Source organism: Neoarius graeffei, chromosome 18, assembly GCF_027579695.1.
Source record: "Neoarius graeffei isolate fNeoGra1 chromosome 18, fNeoGra1.pri, whole genome shotgun sequence".
Lineage (NCBI taxonomy): Eukaryota > Metazoa > Chordata > Actinopteri > Siluriformes > Ariidae > Neoarius > Neoarius graeffei.
The window spans coordinates 66,905,964-66,928,870 of NC_083586.1; the positions used below are offsets into that span (position 1 = coordinate 66,905,964).

The window sequence follows — 22,907 nt, forward strand, 5'->3', positions numbered from 1 at the left end:
ACCCCTCCCCATCTTTACTTCTGAGAGACTCCGCCTCTGGAATGTTCATTTTATACCCAATCATGTTACTGACCTGTTGCCAATTAACCTAATTAGGTTTTTTTCACGACTTTTTATGTTTTTTGTTGACCCTGTCCCAACTTTTCTGAAACTTGTTGCTGACATCGAATTCAAAATGAGCATATATTTTTCAAAAAACAATAAAATTTCTCAGTTTCAACATTTGATATGTTGTCTTTGTACTATTTTCAATGAAATGTAGAGTTTCCATGATTTGCAAATCTTCACATTCTGTTTTATTGACAGTTTACACAGCGTCCCAACTGTTTTGGAATTGGGTTTGTATAAATTCATTAAAAAAAAAAAATTAAGGTCGGAACAAATCCACCACCTTATCCATAAGGCCATAGACCCAATGACTGGAATTTCATTCAGGAATTTCCATTATTGACACACACTCATGTGATGTAGTTACAGTAGGAGGGGTTTGGGAGTTCAGCAGGGTTTAAAAGTATGGAAAGATGAACATCTGAAAAAGAGATAAGATAAACACCTCAGGTATGTTCCACTGTTATGTTTCATTTACATGATACAAAGCTTTTCTTTAAAATTGTGCAGTTTTGGGAACAAAAATAAGATCTTGAAATAAAACAAATGTCATGGATAAAGTGTGAGTAAAAAGAATCATGTTCTCTGAAAACTGCTGTTAAACTTACAGGTGTCTCTGGTCAAATCCACAATCTCTGCTTTAGAATCGAGGGACTGTTTTCTTGAAATTGTTAGAGGAGACTAAAGTGAGTGTAAGTCATAATGTAATTACTGTATTCTGATTAGCTCTTGCTTTGTTAAAGTGCTCATCCAGTTTGCTGTGTTCAACAATTTTTCAGTGTTATGGCTTTTTATAATGGAAGCTTCACAACATGTTTTGTTTTTATTTTAAAAGTCATTGTTTTTATTTGTCGATTTCCAGAACATGGTGTTTTCAGTGTTTGCTGTGTTCTGTGCGCTCCCCCTGCTGGTTGGAAGTACTCCTATTTCTCAGGATCTGTTTCTGACAGACTGCTCTGATGTTTACGCTAACGGACAGACACTCAGTGGCGTGTACACCATCTACCCTACGGGGAAAACACCTGTCCAGGTGTACTGTGATATGGGTTGTGCAGAAAGCCTAACAGAAGATGGGAATTGGACGGTATGAACACTGTGGACATTATTCTCATTTAAATTAAATGTAGATCTGAGCAGGTGTTTTTTGTGATAAATCATCAGATCAATCACAGAAATAGATACTAGTGACTGGGATTCAGCTAAAGTGTTGAATGTTACCTTTATACCAGGTGTTTCAGCGGAGGATGGATGGCAGTGTGAATTTCTACAGACCATGGGAACACTACAAGAAAGGGTTTGGGAACAAGTATGGAGAATATTGGCTAGGTGAGAAATTACATCACAGATCACTCACTGGATATTATTTTAAGACTTAGGACCAGATGTTCATAGTCCCTTGTATGAAGCCCTTCACACTATACTGACTTTAAAATGCCAACCACTCACAAGAGCGGGCTGAGAGGCTGCACGAGAGCGGGCTGAGAGCGAGAGCGAGGCTGCGCAAGAGCAGGCTGAGAGGCTGCGCGAGAGTGGGCTGAGAGTGGGCTGAGAGGCTGCGCAAGAGTGAGCTGAGAGGCTGCGCGAAAGCAGGCTGAGAGCGAGGCTGCGCAAGAGCAGGCTGAGAGGCTGCGCGAGAGTGGGCTGAGAGCGGGCTGAGAGGCTGCGCGAGAGCTGGCTGAGAGCGGGCTGAGAGCGAGAGCGAAGCTGCGTGAGAACGGGCTGAGAGCAGGCTGAGAGGCTGCGCGAGAGTGGGCTGAGAGCGGGCTGAGAGCGGGCTGAGAGCGAGAGCGAGGCTGTGCGAGAGCGGGCTGAGAGCAGGCTGAGAGGCTGCGCGAGAGCGGGCTGAGAGCAAGAGCGAAGCTGCGTGAGAACGGGCTGAGAGCAGGCTGAGAGGCTGCGCGAGAGTGGGCTGAGAGCGGGCTGAGAGGCTGCGCGAGAGCGGGCTGAGAGCGGGCTGAGAGCGAGAGCGAGGCTGCGTGAGAGTGGGCTGAGAGCGGGCTGAGAGGCTGCGCGAGAGCGGGCTGAGAGCGGGCTGAGAGCGAGAGCGAAGCTGCGCGAGAACGGGCTGAGAGCAAGCTGAGAGGCTGCGCGAGAGCGGGCTGAGAGCAGGCTGAGAGTGGGCTGAGAGCGGGCTGAGAGCGAGAGCGAGACTGCACGAGAGCGGGCTGAGAGCAGGCTGAGAGGCTGCGTGAGAGTGGGCTGAGCCTAAAGGCAAAGCTCTCAATTTACTGGTCCATCTATGTTCCCACTCTCACCTATCTTAGAGATTAGATAGAACTTTATTGATCCCTTTGGGAGGGTTCCCTCAGGGAAATTAAGATTCCCGCAACATCATTACAGGATAAACAGAGAATAGAAAATAGAGAAAAAACTTCTAGATAAATAAAATTAAATTAAGTATTTACATATACAAATATAAAAAGAATAAGATATGGGGAAGAGAGGAAGGGGGAAGGAGGGAAAAAAAGGAAAAGGGGGCAGCAGGAGAGATATTGCACTTTATATTGCACATTATATTGCACATTGTCCGGTATTGCTTATTGTTAGGCTAGGCTACTGCTCCTTCCCGTCCTCTGTCCTCCTGTTCCCCCTCCTCCCTCCCAGAGAGGAGTTGTACAGTCTGATGGCGTGTGGTACAAAGGAGTTTTTAAGTCTGTTTGTCCTGCACTTGGGAAGGAGCATTCTGTCACTGAACAGGCTCCTCTGTTTGCTGATGATGGTGTGCAGAGGGTGACTGGCATCATCCATGATGTTCAATAGTTTTTCGATAGTCCTCTTCTCTGCCACCGTCACCAGATAGTCCAGCTTCATGCCGACCACAGAGCCGGCCTGCCTGATCAGTTTGTCCAGCCTGGATGTGTCCTTCTTGGATGTGCTGCCCCCCCAGCACACCACGGTGTAAAATAGGACACTGGCGACCACAGACTGAGAGAACATCCACAGGAGTTTCCTGCAGATGTTAAAGGACCGCAGCCTCCTCACGAAGTATAGCCTGCTCTGTCCCTTCCTGTATAAGTGGTTGGTGTTGCAAGTCCAGTCCAGCTTGCTGTCCAGCCACAGCCCGAGGTACTTGTAGGAATCCACAGCCTCCACCTCGACTCCCTCAATCAGAAGTGGTTGTGACCTTGGTCTGGACCTCCCAAAGTCAATGACCAGCTCCTTGGTCTTCAAGGTGTTGAGCTGCAGATGGTTCCTGTTGCACCACACAGCAAAGTCTCTCACCAGGCTCCTATACTCCTCCTCTCTGTTGTCACTGATACACCCAACGATGGCTGTGTCATCAGCGAACTTCTGAATGTGACACAGCTCACATATGGTCACAAGCTATGCCTCAGTATTCCCCTGGAAGAGCTGGTGGAGGTGGCCAGGGAGAGAGAAGTCTGGGCTGCTCTGCTTAGGCTGCAACCCCCATGACCCGGATCCAGATAAGTGGTAGAAGATGGATGGATGGATCCCTCAGAAATCCCAACCTTCCGATTAGAATCTTCACATTTTCTGTTGCTTTACCTACAAAAACACATCTTACCCAGCCAGCCACAAAAAAAAAAAAAAACCCAGTAAGCTTCTAGGCTTGATTTGATCTTTTGTGTAAAGGCTCATAGAGTTTCAAGTAGGTCACTTTTTCGGGGAATTCCGCATCCAGCCAGATTTCCATCAATTCTGGGGGGGGGACGGATGACAGTTCATGACATTGTAGGGATTGATATTACTGATGAAGTCTAGTTTTTTTCATGAATTTTTATGCTGTTCAGTCCTGATATTTGAGTAGAGAAGGCATGTGTTCTCTCTCTCTTGTGGCCATTTTGTTTAATCTGCTTCCTGTCATGGCGGTGTAGTTACTGTTGCTATGGAGGATCATGTGACGGCGCAAAGCCTTTCTCATCTCTGGTTGGTTTTTGACAGTGTTTCATTGAAGTTTTGTTAAATACAGGTCTATGACTAGTTTTGTCTGTTTTTGATACCTGCTTTAAGAGTCAGTGAAAAGTCGTCCATTTCATATAAATACTGTTACTTTATATACAGTTTTAGCAGAGATACAAGAATGTGACTGTTTTTTCATTTTTAAAAAATATGACTCATTTCTATCACTAATCATTAATTAACATCAACTGTTTGAGATGCAAAACACCAGGTTAATGTTTATATTGAATATTGTTTTTATTGAAAATGCCAAACACTTAAGCTCAATGCTTCCCCCATGTGGCCACACTGAGTAACACACTTTATTGAGTGTTTACCTCGCCTGCGATGGAGTAAGTGAGGTGAGGTATTGTAATCAGTGCGGTTTGTTTGTTTGTGTGTGTGTGTCTGACTGTCTGTTAACAATTTAGTGTCAAGACAATTGCACCGATTGACTTCAAATTTTCAGGGTAGGTGGGCAATGGTCGGTAGATTGCCTGTTTAAATTTTGGGGATAATCAGGTCAAGGTGAAGGTCAAGGTCACCAGAAAGGTCAACCTTTTGGTCAAAATAACATTTTCCATTATAACTCAAAAACAGTTGCAGATAAAGAGATATTATGATCATATAGGAATTTCCATATGGCCATTCATTTGGCACCATGATCTTTGACCTTGAGTGACCCTGAAAGGTCAAACTGAAGGTCATGGGTTTTCAAAGGGCTATAACTTTAAAATGGTTCATGATAGCTCTATATTTCTGCATAAATATGACCAAAAACATCAGATTTTCACACAAGTCCTAAAAGTAGATAAAGAGAACCCAGTTAAACAAATGCAACAAAAATATTATACTTGGTCATTTATTTATTGAGAAAAATGATCCAATACTACATATCTGTGAGTGGCAAAAGTATGTGAATCTTAGCAGTTAATTTGAAGGTGAAATTAGAGTCAGGTGTTTTCAATCAATGGGATGATCATCAGGTGTGAGTGGGCACCCTGTTTTATTTAAAGAACAGGGCTCTATCAAAGTCTGGTCTTCACAACACATGTTTGTGGAAGTGTATCATGGCACAAACAAAGGAGATTTCTGAGGACCTCAGAAAAACTGTTGTTGATGCTCATCAGGATGGAAAAGGTTACAAAACCATCTCAAAAGAGTTTGGACTCCACCAATCCACAGTCAGACAGATTGTGTACCAATGGAGGAAATTCAAGACCATTGTTACCCTCCCCAGGAGTGGTCGACCAACAAAGATCACTCCAAGAACAAAGCGTGTAATAGTCGGCGAGGTCACAAAGGACCCCAGGATAACTTCTAAGCAACTGAAGGCCTCTCTCACATTGGCTAATGTTAATGTACATGAGTCCACCATCAGGAGAACACTGAACAACAATGGTGTGCATGGCAGGGTTGCAAGGAGAAAGAAACTGGTCTCCAAAAAGAACATTGCTGCTCGTCTGCAGTTTGCTAAATATCGCGTGAACAAGCCAGAAGGCTATTGGAAAAATGTTTTGTGGATGGATGAGACCAAAATAGAACTTTTTGGTTTAAATGAGAAGCGTTATGTTTGGAGAAAGGAAAAGACTGCATTCCAGCATAAGAATCTTATCCCATCTGTGGTGGTCATATCATGGTTTGGGCCTGTTTTGCTGCATCTGGGTCAGGATGGCTTGCCATTATTGATGGAACATTGAATTCTGAATTATACCAGTGAATTCTAAAGGAAAATGTCAGGACATCTGTCCATGAACTGAATCTCAAGAGAAGGTGGGCCATGCAGGAAGACAATGACCCTAAGCACACAAATCGTTCTACCAAAGAATGGTTAAAGAAGAATAAAGTTAATGTTTTGGAATTGCCAAGTCAAAGTCCTGACCTTAATCCAATGGAAATGTTGTGGAAGGACCTGAAGCGAGCAGTTCATGTGAGGAAACCCACCAACATCCCAGAGTTGAAGCTGTTCTGTACGGAGGAACGGGCTAAAATTCCTCCAAGCCGGTGTGCAGGACTGATCAACAGTTACCGCAAACGTTTAGTTGCAGTTATTGCTGCACAAGGGGGTCACACCAGATACTGAAAACAAAGGTTCACATACTTTTGCCACTCACAGATATGTAATACTGGATTATTTTCCTCAATAAATAAATGACCAAGTATAATATTTTTGTCTCATTTGTTTAACTGGGTTCTCTTTATCTACTTTTAGGACTTGTGTGAAAATCTGATGATGTTTTAGGTCATATTTAAGCAGAAATAGAGAAAATTCTAAAGGGTTCACAAAATTTCAAGCACCACTGTATTACCATTATCAACACAGAGGTATAAAATAAGTGCTGCCAGGCGATGTTTGTTTTGCCTGGCAACACTTGATTTATATGTTGTTAGCACAGATACAACAATGTGACTATTATGTTTTTTTTTTAAATGACCATTTTCTAAATCACTAAGTAACATCAACTGTTTGAGATGCAAATCACCAGGTTAATGTTGATATTTAATGTTGTTTTATATTGAAAATTGCCAAACACTTAAACTCAATGCTTCCCCCATGTGGTCACACTGAGTAACACATTTGTGTACCACAAATGGCCACTGCCTTTTGCACTTGAACCTAATTTTTCATGAATATCTTTCAGCATATGATATTCCACTTTTTACCTCCAGGATTAGAAAATCTCTACCAACTCACACGCAAGAGGAAATACGAGCTGAAAGTGGACCTGCAGGACTTTGATGGAGTGACAGTTTATGCCCAGTATTCTTCTTTCTCAATAGAATCTGAAACTGATGGATATAAACTCCATATTAGTAATTTCATCAATGGAGGTGCAGGTAAGGGAGAGTCAGAGATGTGTAGACAACCACAAACACCAAGGAGGATGAACACTGAAGTGCAATGACAAGGAAAATAATGTACATATATTCCACAGAGTGTGTAGTGACCGCATTTGTTATCTGCAGGGGATTCTCTGGCAACAAACAATGGACAGAAATTCACCACCTTTGATAAAGACCAGGATTCAAATGCAGGTGGAAACTGTGCTAAATCCTACCTTGGGGGATTTTGGTACAATCAGTGCCACTATGCTAACCCTAATGGAATATACCTGTGGGGACGTGACGGCACCTATTTTGCCATTGGAAATGTGTGGCAACATTGGAAAGGCTATGATTATGGTCTCAAGTACATCGCTATGAAGATCAGACCCGTGTCTGTTGCACAATCATGAATTTCTCTTTATAACATCATTGTTGTTGATGGTGGAAGTGGTTGAACCACAACCACAGAAAAGAAAGTACTCCAGTAAAAAAACACTGAAAATGAGCATCAACCATGTAATGTAAATGTAAATGACATTTCTTGATCCCAACCTCTTTTCCTGTATTAAGTGATGTGAGATATTTAGACAGAGGATAAGGGTTTCAAGAAACCAAAGAAATGGGTTTCAATCAACATTTTATTTCACAGTTAAAAACAAAAAAAACAAAAATAAAAACACACAATCTTCAACATTCTGGTGTTGATATTCGTCTTCAAACATGTAAATATGAAATTTTAAGCAGAAGTCAAACAATGAAATGAAGCTGTTTTTTTTTTCCAAACAGCAGGCTCAAACAGGGACAGTGACCACAGTACTAACTTAAACTGAAAGAGATGACTGAAACTGTTGCCATGACAACAGTGAAAGTGACTCCATAATCATTACAGTTCAATGCTGCCAATTAATATGGAGGAGTTGCTTAAAATTGATTAAAATGTTGCATTTACGTTGTCTGAGCAGCTGTTTGGTGTCCCCCTGCAGCCTAATTACAGTTTATAGTTTTGGGTTTCTGCAGCATTCAAGCTGAATGCTAACATTCCTACCCAGTAAGTGAGACATTCTGTGTATGGTGATGTCACATAAATACCCTATAGCAGGAGACGATGTGATTGGTCACACCATCTAGATACTGTAAATGCTGACATTCAATGAGCTTTGCATGTCAGGGTACAGAGTTCATACTGCCATGGTTTCATATGGGGGGGTTGGGGGTAGTTGGGTTTACTGTAAGGAAGTTTTGTAATGTTTAACCGTTTAAAGTATCACAATAATTGATACAGTTATCAGATAATACACAATAATTATGTGGGTGTGTTTATGAAACAATAGGTCTTTCATGATCCAAAGTGAAAACAAATCCAAGACTGTATATGAACCGTCATGTCCAAGAGATTTTGGCCCAAGATCCAGGAGATAACTTCAGAAATTTTCCAGAAATTGAATAATTAGGGTGGGTTTGGAAGCCCAACAAGGTTTATAAGTGTGGGAGTATGAACATGCCAGATAGGATGCAAGAAGCAGAACAGGTAGGACTTTTAGTTTTAATTTACAAGATCCAAACACATTGCTCTTGATCTGTGTGGTCAAGAAGATGGTTATGTTAATCAATTCTGTGTACTGTTCATAGGCATGCATACTGTAAAGCCTGAATTGTTTGTCAAATGCCATGATTTTGTATAGGAGAACAAAACATTACAACACATCTCGCAGCAAAAATATAGGATTTTATATGTTACAAATGAGTATGAATTTATTTATATAATTATGTTGAATTAAGGGCGGCACGGTGGTGTAGTGGTTAGCGCTGTCGCCTCACAGCAAAAAGGTCTGGGTTCGAGCCCCGTGGCCGGCGAGGGCCTTTCTGTGTGGAGTTTGCATGTTCTCCCCGTGTCCGCGTGGGTTTCCTCCGGGTGCTCCGGTTTCCCCCACAGTCCAAAGACATGCAGGTTAGGTTAACTGGTGACTCTAAATTGAGCGTAGGTGTGAATGTGAGTGTGAATGGTTGTCTGTGTCTATGTGTCAGCCCTGTGATGGCCTGGCGACTTGTCCAGGGTGAACCCCGCCTTTCGCCCGTAGTCAGCTGGGATAGGCTCCAGCTCGCCTGCGACCCTGTAGAAGGATAAAGCGGCTAGAGATAATAAGATGAGATGAGATGTTGAATTAAATCTTCTTAGGGACAGCAGTTCAATCTCTGCATCAAAATCAAGCTGTTATTTACATGAACTGCTGAAGGAAATTAAAATGGCTGGAAGTTACAGTGTAATTGTACCTTTCTTATCACATATTATGTGTTTGCACACTAAGTTTATTTTGGTTTGCTGTACATACCAACTGTTTATTAAATGTTTTCTATAATACGGGTGATCACCCTTTGCTGGATCAATTGAGCTTCATTTGGAAGCCATTTTGCAAATTTTATTCCTCCAAAACACCAAAATCATAAAACACATTAAACATCATGCTGTAGACCACTTTGTTTGTTTGTCTTTTGGCCAGGTCATTGTATTTTCTATGTTCTGGGCTCTACTGCACCCCCTGCTGGTTGGGAGTACTCCTTTTTCTCAGGAACTGTTTCCGAGAGACTGTGCTGATGTCTATGCTAATGGTCACACAGTCAGTGAAGTGTACGCAATTTACCCTGCAGGGGAAACACCTGTACAGGTGTATTGTGACATGGGCTGCTGGGGAAGCCAAATAGACGATGGGAATTGGACAGTACGTCAGAACGTAACTCTGCTTTTGAAGAACGACCTCATTTAACTCCCACCCATCCATTATCTGTAGCTGCTTATCCTGTACAGGGTCACAGGCGAGCTGGAGCCTATCCCAGCTGACTGTGGGTGAGAGGCGGGGTTCACCCTGGACAAGTTGCCAGATCATCGCAGGGCTGACACATAGAGACACACAACCATTCACACTCATACCTACTACGGTCAATTTAGAGTCACCAGTTAACCTAACCTGGTGACATGAGAAGCTAATGGATGAGGATCCATGTGCAGAAGATTAATAAATAATCACACAATAGATGTTAAATTTGGAATCCAGTGTTAAATGTTCATGTGACAAGTGTGAGCCAAAACAACAGCCGGTAGAGAAGTCAAAGCCAAAGAAAAATCCCAAACGCAACACCAGGGAACTAGATGAGGGTCATCTAGACAAACAAATTAAACAGCTCAGAAATTACACAACATGAGATCACCAAGGTTTTGCAATGGCTGAATATCCATGAACTGCTTGGATACTGATAAAATAGGAAATGACCTGTACAAGGCACAAGTGTCAGAGGTTGTGGTAGAATGTTAGACAGTGCGACCTCTGCTGGTGGAGAGGGGAAAAGTTCATTGCCTTGTCACACTTAATATGGACTGTTGCTTTTGGTTCCACTAAAGTGTTGAATGTTCCCTTTCTACCAGGTGTTTCAGAGGAGGATGGATAGCAGTGTGAATTTCTACAGACCATCGAACACTACAAGAAAAAAAAATAATGAACAGCTCTGTGATATATTCAGAAATCAAATTAGAAGAATAAGAGATTGACTCAAAAGTAATTTTTAAAATGGAGTAATTAAGAGTAATTACATTCAACGTCTGTGTCTTTTAACATTTGCATTCATTTATTGTCTGAACAGACAACAATAACAATCCTGTCCTGGATTGTTATTGGATAATGTAGAGGAACTCAAAAATCTGGGGGAATATGCATATTTACTACTTGTCTTTAAAGCATATACGCAGAATCATGGCCTCACTTTCATTTATGAATGCCTTGAGACCTCAAGAATGGCACAGGAATAGTTTTAAGCATTAACAATAAATCTAATATCGTAATTTTTACAATTAAAGTGATTCATATAAGTAGCGGTCTGAGTGAATGAACTTGACGTCTGTAATGCCACAGCAGAAAAGCTATTGGTCTCATCGCCATTTCCACTACACTACAACACAGAGCTGACTGCAACTCCGAGGCTCCAATTTGAGCTAATTTATCGCCATGCCACGTAGATGTGCCAGCAACATGACAGAAGGTGAATTTACGTTGCATTCATGGCCCAAGAATGTTCAAACTGCAAAGATTTGGACGTGTTTTGCGAGAAGTTCATGGGCACATTGGGTGCATACGAAGTGGTCTCTCCTCTGCTCTGCACATTTTACTGAGGACTCGTACAAGAACTCTGATCTGTTGAGGAACGTTGGCTATAAGCCCATATTGAAAGAGGGTGCAGTACCAACAATTAAATAAAACTACAAGAAAAGGAAAGAATTCATTTTATTTCTTTTTTAAAAGGAAAGTAAGTTCAGTTGCACCAGTTCTCCTGGAGTGTGAGCTGAGCGTTGTTGGTCAAACCTGGGATGGAATGGGATGGGACATATCGCTCAGGCAGTGACCTGCCCACAGTTGTTGCTAAAACCGGTGATGTTCCGTTCCGTCCCGGGTTTTAGTAATTGCCTGAGCCAAGCAGTAATGGCAGAGTACTCAGTATGGAGAAAATGGAGAATGAGTGGAGCAGCCATCTGATTTCTAAACTGGATATTGCTGCCACCTCGCCTTTACATGGAAGAAGTGAATGAACGTTTACCTGCATTTAGATTAATCCATGTAACCTGTATTGTGTGTTTAAGTTAGCGGTATAAGATTATTTAATTTGCTTCAGAATGTGATTGTCTCAGTTTATCTGATTATTTAATGAGCCTTTTACATTTTATCAGTGAAAATGCATGCATGTACATGTATGATGCATAAGTTATAGCACCCATCCTGTTTTAATGTGAGTCAACCCACAATCAGTGAAGTCAAATCAGTCTTAGTTGAGCAAGTCAGTAATGGTATTTCTTACTTTCACCATAAATTTTTATTTATATGACTTTGGTCTATAGCTGTAAAAAGCCTCATCTTTAAAACCGGTTATCGCAGTGACATCACGCACTCAGGGCTGGCTGGCTCAGCGGGGCAGCGCCAATCACAACTTTGCGGTTGATTTTAACTCTCAAACATATATTTTTATTCCCATTTATGGAGCAGACAAGAGTCAAGGATGGAGAGACTATCCACTCAGAAATTTATTTAAAAATAAAGGCTCTGCATACCTCCTTTAAGCTGCGATAATAGTTTACCTATTTATTTGGAATGCACAAAAGCTGCATGTGTACATTGGTTACAGATTAACCAAATCCCAGATCCATGCGATTATGGCTTCAATTATTGGAATTTCCTTCAGGAATTTCAATTCTGACACACATTTAATGTAATGAGGTGGAATTTCAGAGTACAGGAGGATTTAAAAGTATGCGAGTATGAACATCTGGAAAGAGATTCAAGAGGCACCTTATGTGTGTTATATTTTTAATTTATAAACACTTTCTGTTGAACTGTGTTAGTTTTGAAGGTGGATGATTATGAACTTAAAAACATAAAGGACAAAGTGAAAGTAAAAATATCCTTAAATTCATTGTTTAATTTACAGCTGTTTCTGGCAAAATCCTGAACCTCTGCATTGGAATTGAAGTGTGTTTGTGAACAGCTGGAAGCAACTAAAATGACTGTAAGTACACAGCCTAATTACTACCAATTAGCTGTTTTGTATTGTTATTACATATTGATTAGGCTTTTTTTCAGTCAGTTTGCTCTGTTTGCGATTTTCTAAACTATCTAACTTTTTTGTTTTATGTCTTCAAAATGAATATAATTGTGCTTTAGTTATATTTTTGTGTCTTTTTCCAGGACAAGGCATTTTCAGCATTTTCAGTGTTCTGGACTCTCCTGCTCACACTGCTGGTTCTGACTACCAATATTTCTAGGGAACTGTTTCCAACAGACTGCTCTGATGTCTACGCTAACGGACAGACACTCAGTGGAGTGTACACCATCTACCCTACAGGGGAAACACCTGTCCAGGTGTACTGTGATACAGGATATGGAGGAAGTCAAGCAGAAGACGGGAAGTAGACGGTATGTTAGAATGTGTGTCTCCTTTACAGGAATTATAATGTAGTGCCTCATTTTTCACAGTCTGAAAATCTGTTTTTTTTCGTTACATTTTTTTATTTAAATCAAATGTGGTCCAGAGCACATGTTTTGTGCAATAAACCATCAGACCAACTTGATATAGGTCCAAGTGCTTTAGCTAAAGTGTTGAATGTTGCCTTTACACATTATACAGTGGAGGGACACTACACCGCTGCAGATTCCCAGCACATGTAGCAAGGGTTGCAACACATCATGGAGTACAGGCAGAAAAATCTGGGGGCCATAACTAAAAAAAAAGCACACTCCCAGATGAACTGAACCAATTCTATGCTCACTTCGATGCCCTTAATTCCAACACTGGGATTCTGACTGGGCAGAGCAAGCTGGGCACACCATTCTCTGTGTCTTCAGCAGAGGTGAGCACAGCTCTGAGGAGAACGAACCTACAGAAGGCAACTGGCCCAGATAACATCCCAGGGCAAGTCCTCAGGGCTTGCTCATCTGAGCTGGCTGATGTGTTTACAGACATCTTTAATCTGTCCCTCGCTCAGGCCTTGGTTCCCACCTGCTTTAAAACAACAACTACTGTGCCCATCCCCAAGAAAAGCACAGTGACCTGCTTAAACAACTATTGCCCCATTGCACTCACTTCAACTGTAATGAAGTGCTTTGAAAAGGTAGTCATGACATACATAAAAAGGACTCTACCACCCACCTTGGACCCTGTACAGTTTGCATACCGACAGAACTGGTCCACTGATGATGCTGTTAACACTGCCATCCATACAGCCCTCACTCACTTTAAGAACAAGGACACATATGTTAGAATGCTATTCGAGCGGAGCCCCGTAGGCATAGAGTGTGGATACATAAAGAAACCCATCGAGTTGTTTTCTGATGGTTTCGGTCCTGTGCGTGTGTGCCTGCCACCACAGGAAACCCAACAACTAGTGAAGTGAGTAGTGAAATGTGAAGTAGAGTAGTAGTCAGGACAGTATAGTAATGAGTAACTTGTTGCTGTTGTTGCCTGGTGTCGCTGTGTGTTGCGTACTTGTGTGCCTGCCATCACAGGCAACCCAATCACGGTGGGAAAATCTCCATGCACGACGTGCATGCGTCATGCCTGAATTTTTTTTTTTGCGATTCTCGGTAAAAAATCCGACTCATTCTTCTTCATTCTGCTTTTTGGATAAAAATTGATATAATGGTGAAGAAATAAAAGAGGCTGTCTATGATATAAGAAAATTCTACAACCCAGAAACAGATGGGAGCTCCGCTTTTAGACTGCAGCTCGGCATTTAACATCGTCATATCACACAGGCGGTCTGAAAAACTCCTCACCCTTGGAGTGTCACCTTCCCTCTGCAACTGGGTGCTGAACTTTCTATCAAACAGACCCCAGTCAGTCAGAGTAGGAAACCGGACATCAGGCATCAGAACTGTGAGTACAGGGACCCCCCAGAGTTGTGTACTGAGCCCTCTGCTGTACACTCTCTTCACCTACGACTGTGCGGCCTCTGAGTCCAACACCAGCATTATAAAGTTTGCGGACGACACCACAGTCATTGGACTGATAACCAGTGGAGAGCAGACAGCATATAGGGGAGAGGTGGCAGGACTGGTGGCCTGGTGCCAGGAAAATAATCTCTCCTTAAATACAGATAAGACCAAAGAGATGATTATTGATCCTAGGAGGAGGAGAAGGGAGCAGTACATCCCACTATACATTGGGGAGACAGAGGTGGAGAGGGTAAAAACCTTTAAGTTCCTCAGCACTCACATCATTGAGGCCGTTACCTCTCACAACACTCAGCAGCTAGGGTTATTGCATTGGCTGAACCTCCGTGTTTTTACTATGCATATGACAATAAACTTCTTGAATACACCAGGTGTTTCAGCGGAGGATGGACAGCAGTGTGAATTTCTATCGACCATGGGAACGCTACAAGAAAGGGTTTGGGAACAAGTATGGAGAATACTGGCTAGGTGAGAAATTACAGCATAGATCACTTACTGGATATTAAGTAGTGATATGATGGACAGACCAACTGCATCCAGAAATCTGATTAAGCCTGAAATCAAGACAAAAAGTAAAGATTAAAACACTTTGACACATGATTTAGAAAAATAAGGGTGGAATGATGCAGCCTGAAGTGGCAGGAGAATAACTGTTAAAACTCCAAAGCTGATTATTTTCCTATACCAGCACATCCTCAAGTATTTTATTCTTCTTATACCACAGCAAGTTGCTAAAGATTAAAGTTTTTCAGTCTTTTAAACACAGATATAATGGGGCAAAAAAGTATTTAGTCAGCCACCAATTGTGCAAGTTCTCCCACTTAAAAAGATGAGAGAGGCCTGTAAGTTTCATCATAGGTACACTTCAACTATGAGAGACAGAATGGGGGGAAAGAATCCAGGAAATCACATTGTAGGATTTTTAATGAATTAATTGGTAAATTCCTCAGTAAAATAAGTATTTGGTCACCTACAAACAAGCAAGATTTCTGGCTCTCACAGACCTGTAACAACTTCTTTAAGAGGCTCCTCTGTCCTCCACTCATTACTTGTATTAATGGCACCTGTTTGAACTTGTTATCAGTATAAAAGACACCTGTCCACAACCTCAAACAGTTACACTCCAAACTCCACTATGGCCAAGACCAAAGAGCTGTCAAAGGACACCAGAAACAAAATTGTAGACCTGCACCAGGCTGGGAAGACTGAATCTGCAATAGGTAAGCAGCTTGGTGTGAAGAAATCAACTGTGGGAGCAATTATTAGAAAATGGAAGACATACAAGACCACTGATAATCTCCCTCGATCTGGGGCTCCATGCAAGATCTCACCCCGTGGGGTCAAAATGATCACAAGAATGGTGAGCAAAAATCCCAGAACCACACAAGATGGCACTGCTCTGCTGGCAACATGGAGGAGGGCTTCTGCTGCATATAGTTTGTCTAGTAATTTTGTTTTTATCGTCTCCGTTTCAAGACTGTTTTGTGTGGACTTTATGTGCATTACATTTGCCCAGTGTGGCTGGTGTTTTGAGAGATCCTTTATGTGTATGTGAACTGCCCTGGAGGAAAATAGAGCTGCTAGTTGTGGCGTGGTTGATCCTGTTTGGCAGAGTCACCCAGTGCTCTGCTGGCGGATCCATAGGGTCCGGCCTGCTATTGTATAGCTGGAGCAATTTATTGAGCCTGTGAGACAGCGGAGTGCTACCGACACCGGACCTGTTGAAAGATGTACCGGGCGAACTACTTCGAAGCTGGGAAACAGGCTCATGCCGAGTTAGGAAAGTAAGGAAGCGGGGCAAGAGAGGCGGCATCAGGCAGCATGTCAGGGGAGCAACTAAGCTTCCACTACCACCTATGCTCCTCTGCAATGCCCGCTCCCTGAGAAACAAACTGGACGAGCTGCGCCAACAGGTGGGAGCCTGTCACGAATACCGTGAGTCTGGCTTAATGGCTTTTACTGAAACGTGGTTTGCCGATGATGTTCCGGACAACTTTCTTCAAATTGAGGGGTTCTCCCACTTGCGTTTGGATAGGGATGCAAACTCGGGTAAAACCCGGGAAGGGGGGGTTTGCATTTACATTAAGGACAGTTGGTGTCATAATTTTGCGGTGCAGGAAAAAATATGCACTCCCGACCTAGAACTGTTGTGTGTTACCCTACGACCACATTTCCTGCCAAGGGAATTTACAAACATCTTTGTGTGTGTTGTCTATATACCGCCTAGTGAGAACGCCAACAGAGCGGCCAATCTAATTAAAGACTGTGTTCATCAACATCTACAGACCAAACTGGATGCTCCTATGCTGATTTTAGGCGACTTTAATCACTGTTGTCTAAATAAAACACTGCCAGGTTTTTATCAATATGTTAATTGCAGTACTAGAAATAATAATATCCTTGACAAGTGCTATGGCAATATCAAGGATGCCTATACAGCCAGAGCCAGACCCCCTCTGAATAATTCTGACTGCAACATAATCTATCTACTTCCCACCTATCGCTCAGTCTTTAAGGCCTGTAAACCAGAAATACAGACCATAAAGGTTTGGACCAGTGATAAAACGGAGGAGCTAAAAGGATGCTTTCTCTGTATGGACTGGGACATTTTCTTTGAAGACACTGACATTGATGGGGCTACTGAATCCATCACTGCCTATATTTCTTTCTGTGTTGACTCCATTATTCCCCAGAAAACTGTTAAGTGATATCCTAATAATAAACCATATTTTACAAAAGAGATGAAGGAATGCATTAACAGGAAAAGAGCAGCTTTTAAAAGTGGACACACTGCAGGAGTTCGTTCTGCACAAAAGGATTTAAACCTACAAATAAAAGCAGCCCGCCGGGAATATAAAGAGTGGGCAGAACATGATCTGTCCAACTCCAACACAAAGAAACTGTGGGATTCAATAAGGCAAATGACCAATATGGATACTGAAAGGAAGCCCCTTTTTGCTCATAATGGGAGGGCAAGGGCAAATGAACTAAATTACTTTTACATGCGTTTTAACACTGATAATACTGGAGACTGTGCTGCAGTTTTAAAGACAGTAGTTTGTAATGGGAACACAGACAGGATAGTAATTGAACCACACACTGTTGCCAAGGTCTTTAAATCAATGCATACTAACAAGGCCACTGGCCCAGATAATCTATCTGCTTTTGTATTGAAGACATTTGCTGAGGAACTTACTCCAGTTTGGCATAGACTTTTTCAGCTCTCCACTGATACACATTCAGTCCCAAAACTCTGGAAAAAATCCATCATAATTCCATTGCCCAAAAAAGCATGTCCTCAGGAGGACAACGACTACCGTCCGGTAGCGATTACCTCAAATGTGTTTAAGTCATTGGAGAGGCTAATGATTGAGCAACTTCGCATATATGTAGAACCACAGCTAGATAAATACCAATTTGCTTATATAAAAAATCGGAGTACAAATGATGCTATATTGACAATAATGCACCTTATATTGAGACACTTGGAGAGTCCTGCTGCATATGCTAAACTCCTTTTTATTGATTTTAGTTCTGCTTTTAATTTAATTCAGCCACATATCCTTCTCAGGAAGTTAATTAAGTTGAACGTAAATCCTTTTCTAATTAGGTGGTATCACTCCATTTTGTCCAATAGACCACAGCAAGTAAAATTTAATGCAGTTCTCTCAGACATTACAGAGAGCTGTATAGGCGCCCCTCAGGGGTGTGTTAGCTCACCTTTTTTGTTTATACTTTATACAAATGATTGTGTCAGCTCTGATCCAAATCAGTTTATAGTGAAATACTCTGATGACACTGTTATCTTAAGCTTACTTACAAAAAACGGTAATTCTTGTATCCACCAAGCGGCAGTGGACAAGTTTGTGGTCTGGTGTGATTCACATGAACTTCACATTAATACAAGTAAGACTGTGGAAATGCTTATTGATCCTAGATCAGTGGGTGACAAAATGCCAGCGATTATCCATGGTCAAGATATAAACAGGTGACCACCTTTAAATATTTAGGTATTCATATTGACAGTAACCTGAGTTGGAGAACACAGGTGTCTAGCGTATGTGCCAGAGTTCACTTCTTGCGTAGACTTTGTCTGTTTGGTGTCTGTAAAAATATCATGTTGATTTTCTTCAGAGCAACAATAGAATCAGTTCTCCGTTATGGTATTTTCAGTTGGTTTGGAAATCTAACAGTAAAGTCGAAGGCTCAGATTTTTAGTTTGGTTAAGACAGCAGGTAAGATCATGGGAACTCCCGCTCCTCTGAATCCACAGGAGCTTTTTGAGCAATCAGTAATTAGTCAGGCTAAAGGTATTTTGTCTGACAGTTCCCATGTGCTTTATTCTGAATATATACTTTTATACTCAGGGAGGAGATATAGTGTCCCTTTATGTAAACACAACAGGTATAAACATTCATTCATACCCCTTTCAATTAAGTTTGTGAATGATCAGAGGTGAATGTATGTGGGCTAATACATTATGCATAGATGGAAGACTAGAATGTGTTATCTTTCTTTGGCTATTTTGCACAGGTTATTTAGAACTATGGTTCTTTTGTACATGTATGGAAATGTATGAATGTAATTTATATATATGACTGTAGGAATGGTATTAATTTTTGTGAGATATCAAGGAATGTATAGATGTTATTAGATTGGATGTATGGATAGGTAGGTATGTATGTACGGATATTACTTGAGTGGATGTTAGGTAGGTATGTTTGTATGTATGTATGAATAGTTTTGTATGTATGTATGTACGTACGTACGGTATGTATGTATGAATGTATTAATGGTACTTGTTTGAATGTTTGTATGTAACAATGTTAGAATTTTTAATTTGCACAGTTCACCTGGAGCAAAAATGCCGGATTGCACATAATGTTCTTTTAGTTAATTAGATGTGTGTTTGTGTCCCTTTCTCGATGCAGCAATGTTCCCTGACTCTAAGCTAAATTTCTCCCTAGGGAGACCAATAAAGTTACTTTACTTTACTTTCACATGGGGGGACCTAGTGAATGACCTGCAGAGAGCTGGAACCAAAGTAACAAAGGCTACCATCAGTAACACACTACGCCGCCAGGGACTCAAATCCTGCAGTGCCAGACGTGTCCCCCTGCTTAAGCCAGTACATGTCCAGGTTCATCTGAAGTTTGCTAGAGAGCATTTGGATGATCCAGAAGAGGATTGGGAGAATGTCATATGGTCAGATGAAACCAAAATAGAACTTTTTGGTAAAAACTCAACTTGTCGTGTTTGGAGGAGAAAGAATGCTGAGTTGCATCCAAAGAACACCATACCTACTGTGAAGCATGGGGGTGGAAACATCATGCTTTGGGGCTGTTTTTCTGCAAAGGGACCAGGACAACTGATCCGTGTAAAGGAAAGAATGAATGGGGCCATGTATCATGAGATTTTGAGTGAAAACCTCCTTCCATCAGCAAGGGCATTGAAGATGAAACGTGGCTGGGTCTTTCAGCATGACAATGATCCCAAACACACCGCCCGGGCAACGAAGGACTGGCTTCGTAAGAAGCATTTCAAGGTCCTGGAGTGGCCTAGCCAGTCTCCAGATCTCAACCCCATAGAAAATCTTTGGAGGGAGTTGAAAGTCCGTGTTGCCCAGTGACAGCCCCAAAACATCACTGCTCTAGAGGAGATCTGCATGGAGGAATGGGCCAAAATACCAGCAACAGTGTGTGAAAACCTTGTGAAGACTTACAGAAAACGTTTGACCTCTGTCATTGCCAACAAAGGATATATAACAAAGTATTGAGATGAACTTTTGTTATTGACCAAATACTTATTTTCCACCATAATTTGCAAATAAATTCTTTAAAAATCAGACAATGTGATTTTCTGGATTTTTTTTCTCATTTTGTCTCTCATAGTTGAGGTATACCTATGATGAAAATTACAGGCCTCTCTCATCTTTTTAAGCGGGAGAACTTGCACAATTGGTGACTGACTAAATACTTTTTTGCCCCACTGTACATTCAAAGTTTTTTTTTATGATGATGATGATGATACTTTATTGTCAGACAAGTCTGAAAAATTTCTTACATCACAGCAGCTGCACAAAAGAGTGCTTTAGATGAACCCTATTCAGTTTATAGTAATTTTAATTGTTGTGGAATGTCAGTGAAACAAGTTAGTTCCTGTTCTCACTGACTATGTTATAGAACAGGGGTGTCCAAACTGATCCGTAAAGGGCCTTGTGGCTGCAGGTTTTCATTCCAGCCATGCAGCAGCACACCTGACTTGGCTCATTCAATCAAATGAACTGTCTTCACACAGTCAAATACTTGCAGCCACACCCACCCTTGATTAAAGGGTGGGTGTGTCAGTTGATTGAATAAGCCAAATCAGGTGTGCTGCTGCATGGCTGGAATGAAAACCTGCAGCCACACGGCCCTTTATGGATCAGTTTGGACACCCCTGTTATAGAAGCTATGAACAGTCGTTGCATCACCAGCCTCTTTTTTTTCTCTCTCTTTTTCCTCTCTGTCATTTTACCAAGAAACCACAAAAATAAATATTTTTATTTTACTAATCTCTAATTTACGAGTTAATATCAGAATCATTTCAGAAATAAAAACACCAAGTTAATTTTATACTGAAAATGTCAAATGGGCAGTGCAGTGCTGCCACCATGTGACATACCGACTTATGCAATTTGATTAATTTTAAATATAATCTTTTCCTCCTTTCATTGTTTCTTTCCTCCTTCCTTCCTTTTTTGGATTCATCCATTGTACATCTGGAATGTACTGAAAATGGTTATTGCCCTGGGCACTCTTGCATTGGACTTGAATTATATATATATATATATATATATATATATATATATATATATATATATATATATAATGTGACTATGCCTAAAAAATGCCAGATAATCTGGATTTAGCCAAAGCGACATGCCAGTGCCTCTTGCCTGCCACCTTAGACAGTCTTCATTAATGGAGAGAGCACACAGCTCTCTGACCCACTTTGCTGAACAGAGTGCCAAGAGAAAAGCAGTCTTAAGGGACAAAGATCGAAAATCTGCGTCTGATATAGGCTCATACCACGGGCGATTGCTCTAAGACAACAAGGGAGGCTCAGCCTCCTCTAAAAATGACGAACATCGTGTAGGATGAATTGCGCTAGGCTTATGTTATAGCCGACCTTATAACATTGCTATTTCAGATCCAGAATCATAGAAATATATGTGCTCAACCCAACTACAGTGCGAAATCATTCCGTTATAACTTTCCCCAGTTCGCCTAATGTGTGCGTGAGTTTTTCCCCCTCGTGACAGCGCAATGCAGCCCAGCCTCAGTGGATTGGGAGCTATGTGCTTGTCAATCTCAAAATGCAAGACGATTATTGGACAAATACTGCGAAAATGCCCGCCCACAGAGTCTCACGGACTCCCAGCCTCAATGGACTTCAACGGCATTTGGGAGCTATGTGCTTTTCAATCTCAAAATGCAAGACGGTTATTGGACAAATACTGCGAAAACGCCCGCCCACGGACTCCGAGCCTCACATGGGAGGGACATGGCAGTTTCCGCGAGGAGACTGGTGATTGGTGAAAGCGGCCGAATATTTTCTTTGATTGACAGCTCGTTTCAACTACAGACAGGCAGCGGTACAGTGTTGCCAGATTGGGGGGTTTCCCGCCCAATTGGGCGGTTTTAAGTGCATTTTGGCGGGTTTTGAACATATTTTGGGCTGGATAACGTCAGCAGTATCTGGCAACATCAGTTCAGTCCCATGCGGATTCGCAAGTGCTGTGGTGTATTGTAAGAGATCAGCTTACATTTTGATTTCATTCATTACATACGGTTTCTACCAGCTTTTTTAGTTTGTATATATTTTCATTGTAAATAAAGTGTAAATATAGTGTTGTCAAGTTTGCTATCTTAGTTCCAGAAATTTCGTTTATTTGAGTGACTGAACTTGAACTTGAGGGGGCTAGTCAGCTAGCAAGAAAGCTGCGCACGGATGCCAAGCATTGCTGATTTAATTTTGGCGAAGCCATTTGCCAGTCTTCCTTTCGAGGAAAAAATTAAAATTAAAGAGGAGGGTAGACCAACGCCTCAAATTGACTTGGTGAAAAAGGTAGGGAATAATACTCGTTCCTTTCAGCTCTCCTGGTACGAGAAAGTGAATTGGCTAACAGCAAGTGACCCACATCAACAACAGTAAATAGGCTACTTTAGTAATATGTCATGGATGGACCAAAAATATAGAATCTATTTAAAATGTTTATGCTGAGTATATTATATTGGAATATATATTTTTCTGGATATGAATTAAACACAGCTACAATTTGGAAAACATTTTTAAACAAAAACACAGCTGAGAACATTTCACACTACAGACCTGGATTAAAAGTGAAGGGTTATCAAAATTGTCAATAAAACATTTCTCAGTCAAAATAAGTAAAATATAGGGAAAGTGTCATTGAATGAAATGTGTGGCACCCAGCTCTACTGCCGAGGTTCCTGACAAAGAGCTGCTTTCAATAATGATCAATTTTTAAACAACATGCCACAATTTTAAAATATAAAATGTTAAAATATACCCCTCCCCCCA

General features: G+C 41.4%; 2 protein-coding genes across 2 annotated transcripts in view; both read left to right on the plus strand.

Annotated features, from left to right (window-relative positions):
• The first annotated feature begins 659 nt into the window (after positions 1-659).
• Positions 660-7,244, plus strand: LOC132865837 (microfibril-associated glycoprotein 4-like). The gene is made up of 6 exons (XM_060898331.1): positions 660-668; positions 753-812; positions 971-1,192; positions 1,338-1,434; positions 6,679-6,846; positions 6,976-7,244. The coding sequence occupies exons 1-6, from the start codon at positions 660-662 to the stop codon at positions 7,242-7,244; spliced, it is 825 nt and encodes a 274-aa protein (XP_060754314.1).
• Positions 7,245-8,344: 1,100 nt separating this feature from the next.
• LOC132865838 (microfibril-associated glycoprotein 4-like) overlaps positions 8,345-22,907 on the plus strand; it is a 207,017-nt gene continuing 192,454 nt past the window's right edge. The window contains exons 1-2 of the mRNA XM_060898332.1: positions 8,345-8,362; positions 9,333-9,551. Of these exons, the coding sequence (XP_060754315.1) occupies positions 8,345-8,362; positions 9,333-9,551 (237 nt within the window). The remainder of the gene's footprint in view (positions 8,363-9,332; positions 9,552-22,907) is intronic.

Bases quoted from the DNA above. Each gene is read 5' to 3' on its own strand.
- LOC132865837 (XM_060898331.1), top strand. The intron at 1,435-6,678 runs GTGAGAAATTAC...TTTTACCTCCAG, and splicing joins GTATGGAGAATATTGGCTAG to GATTAGAAAATCTCTACCAA. The intron at 6,847-6,975 runs GTAAGGGAGAGT...TGTTATCTGCAG, and splicing joins TTTCATCAATGGAGGTGCAG to GGGATTCTCTGGCAACAAAC.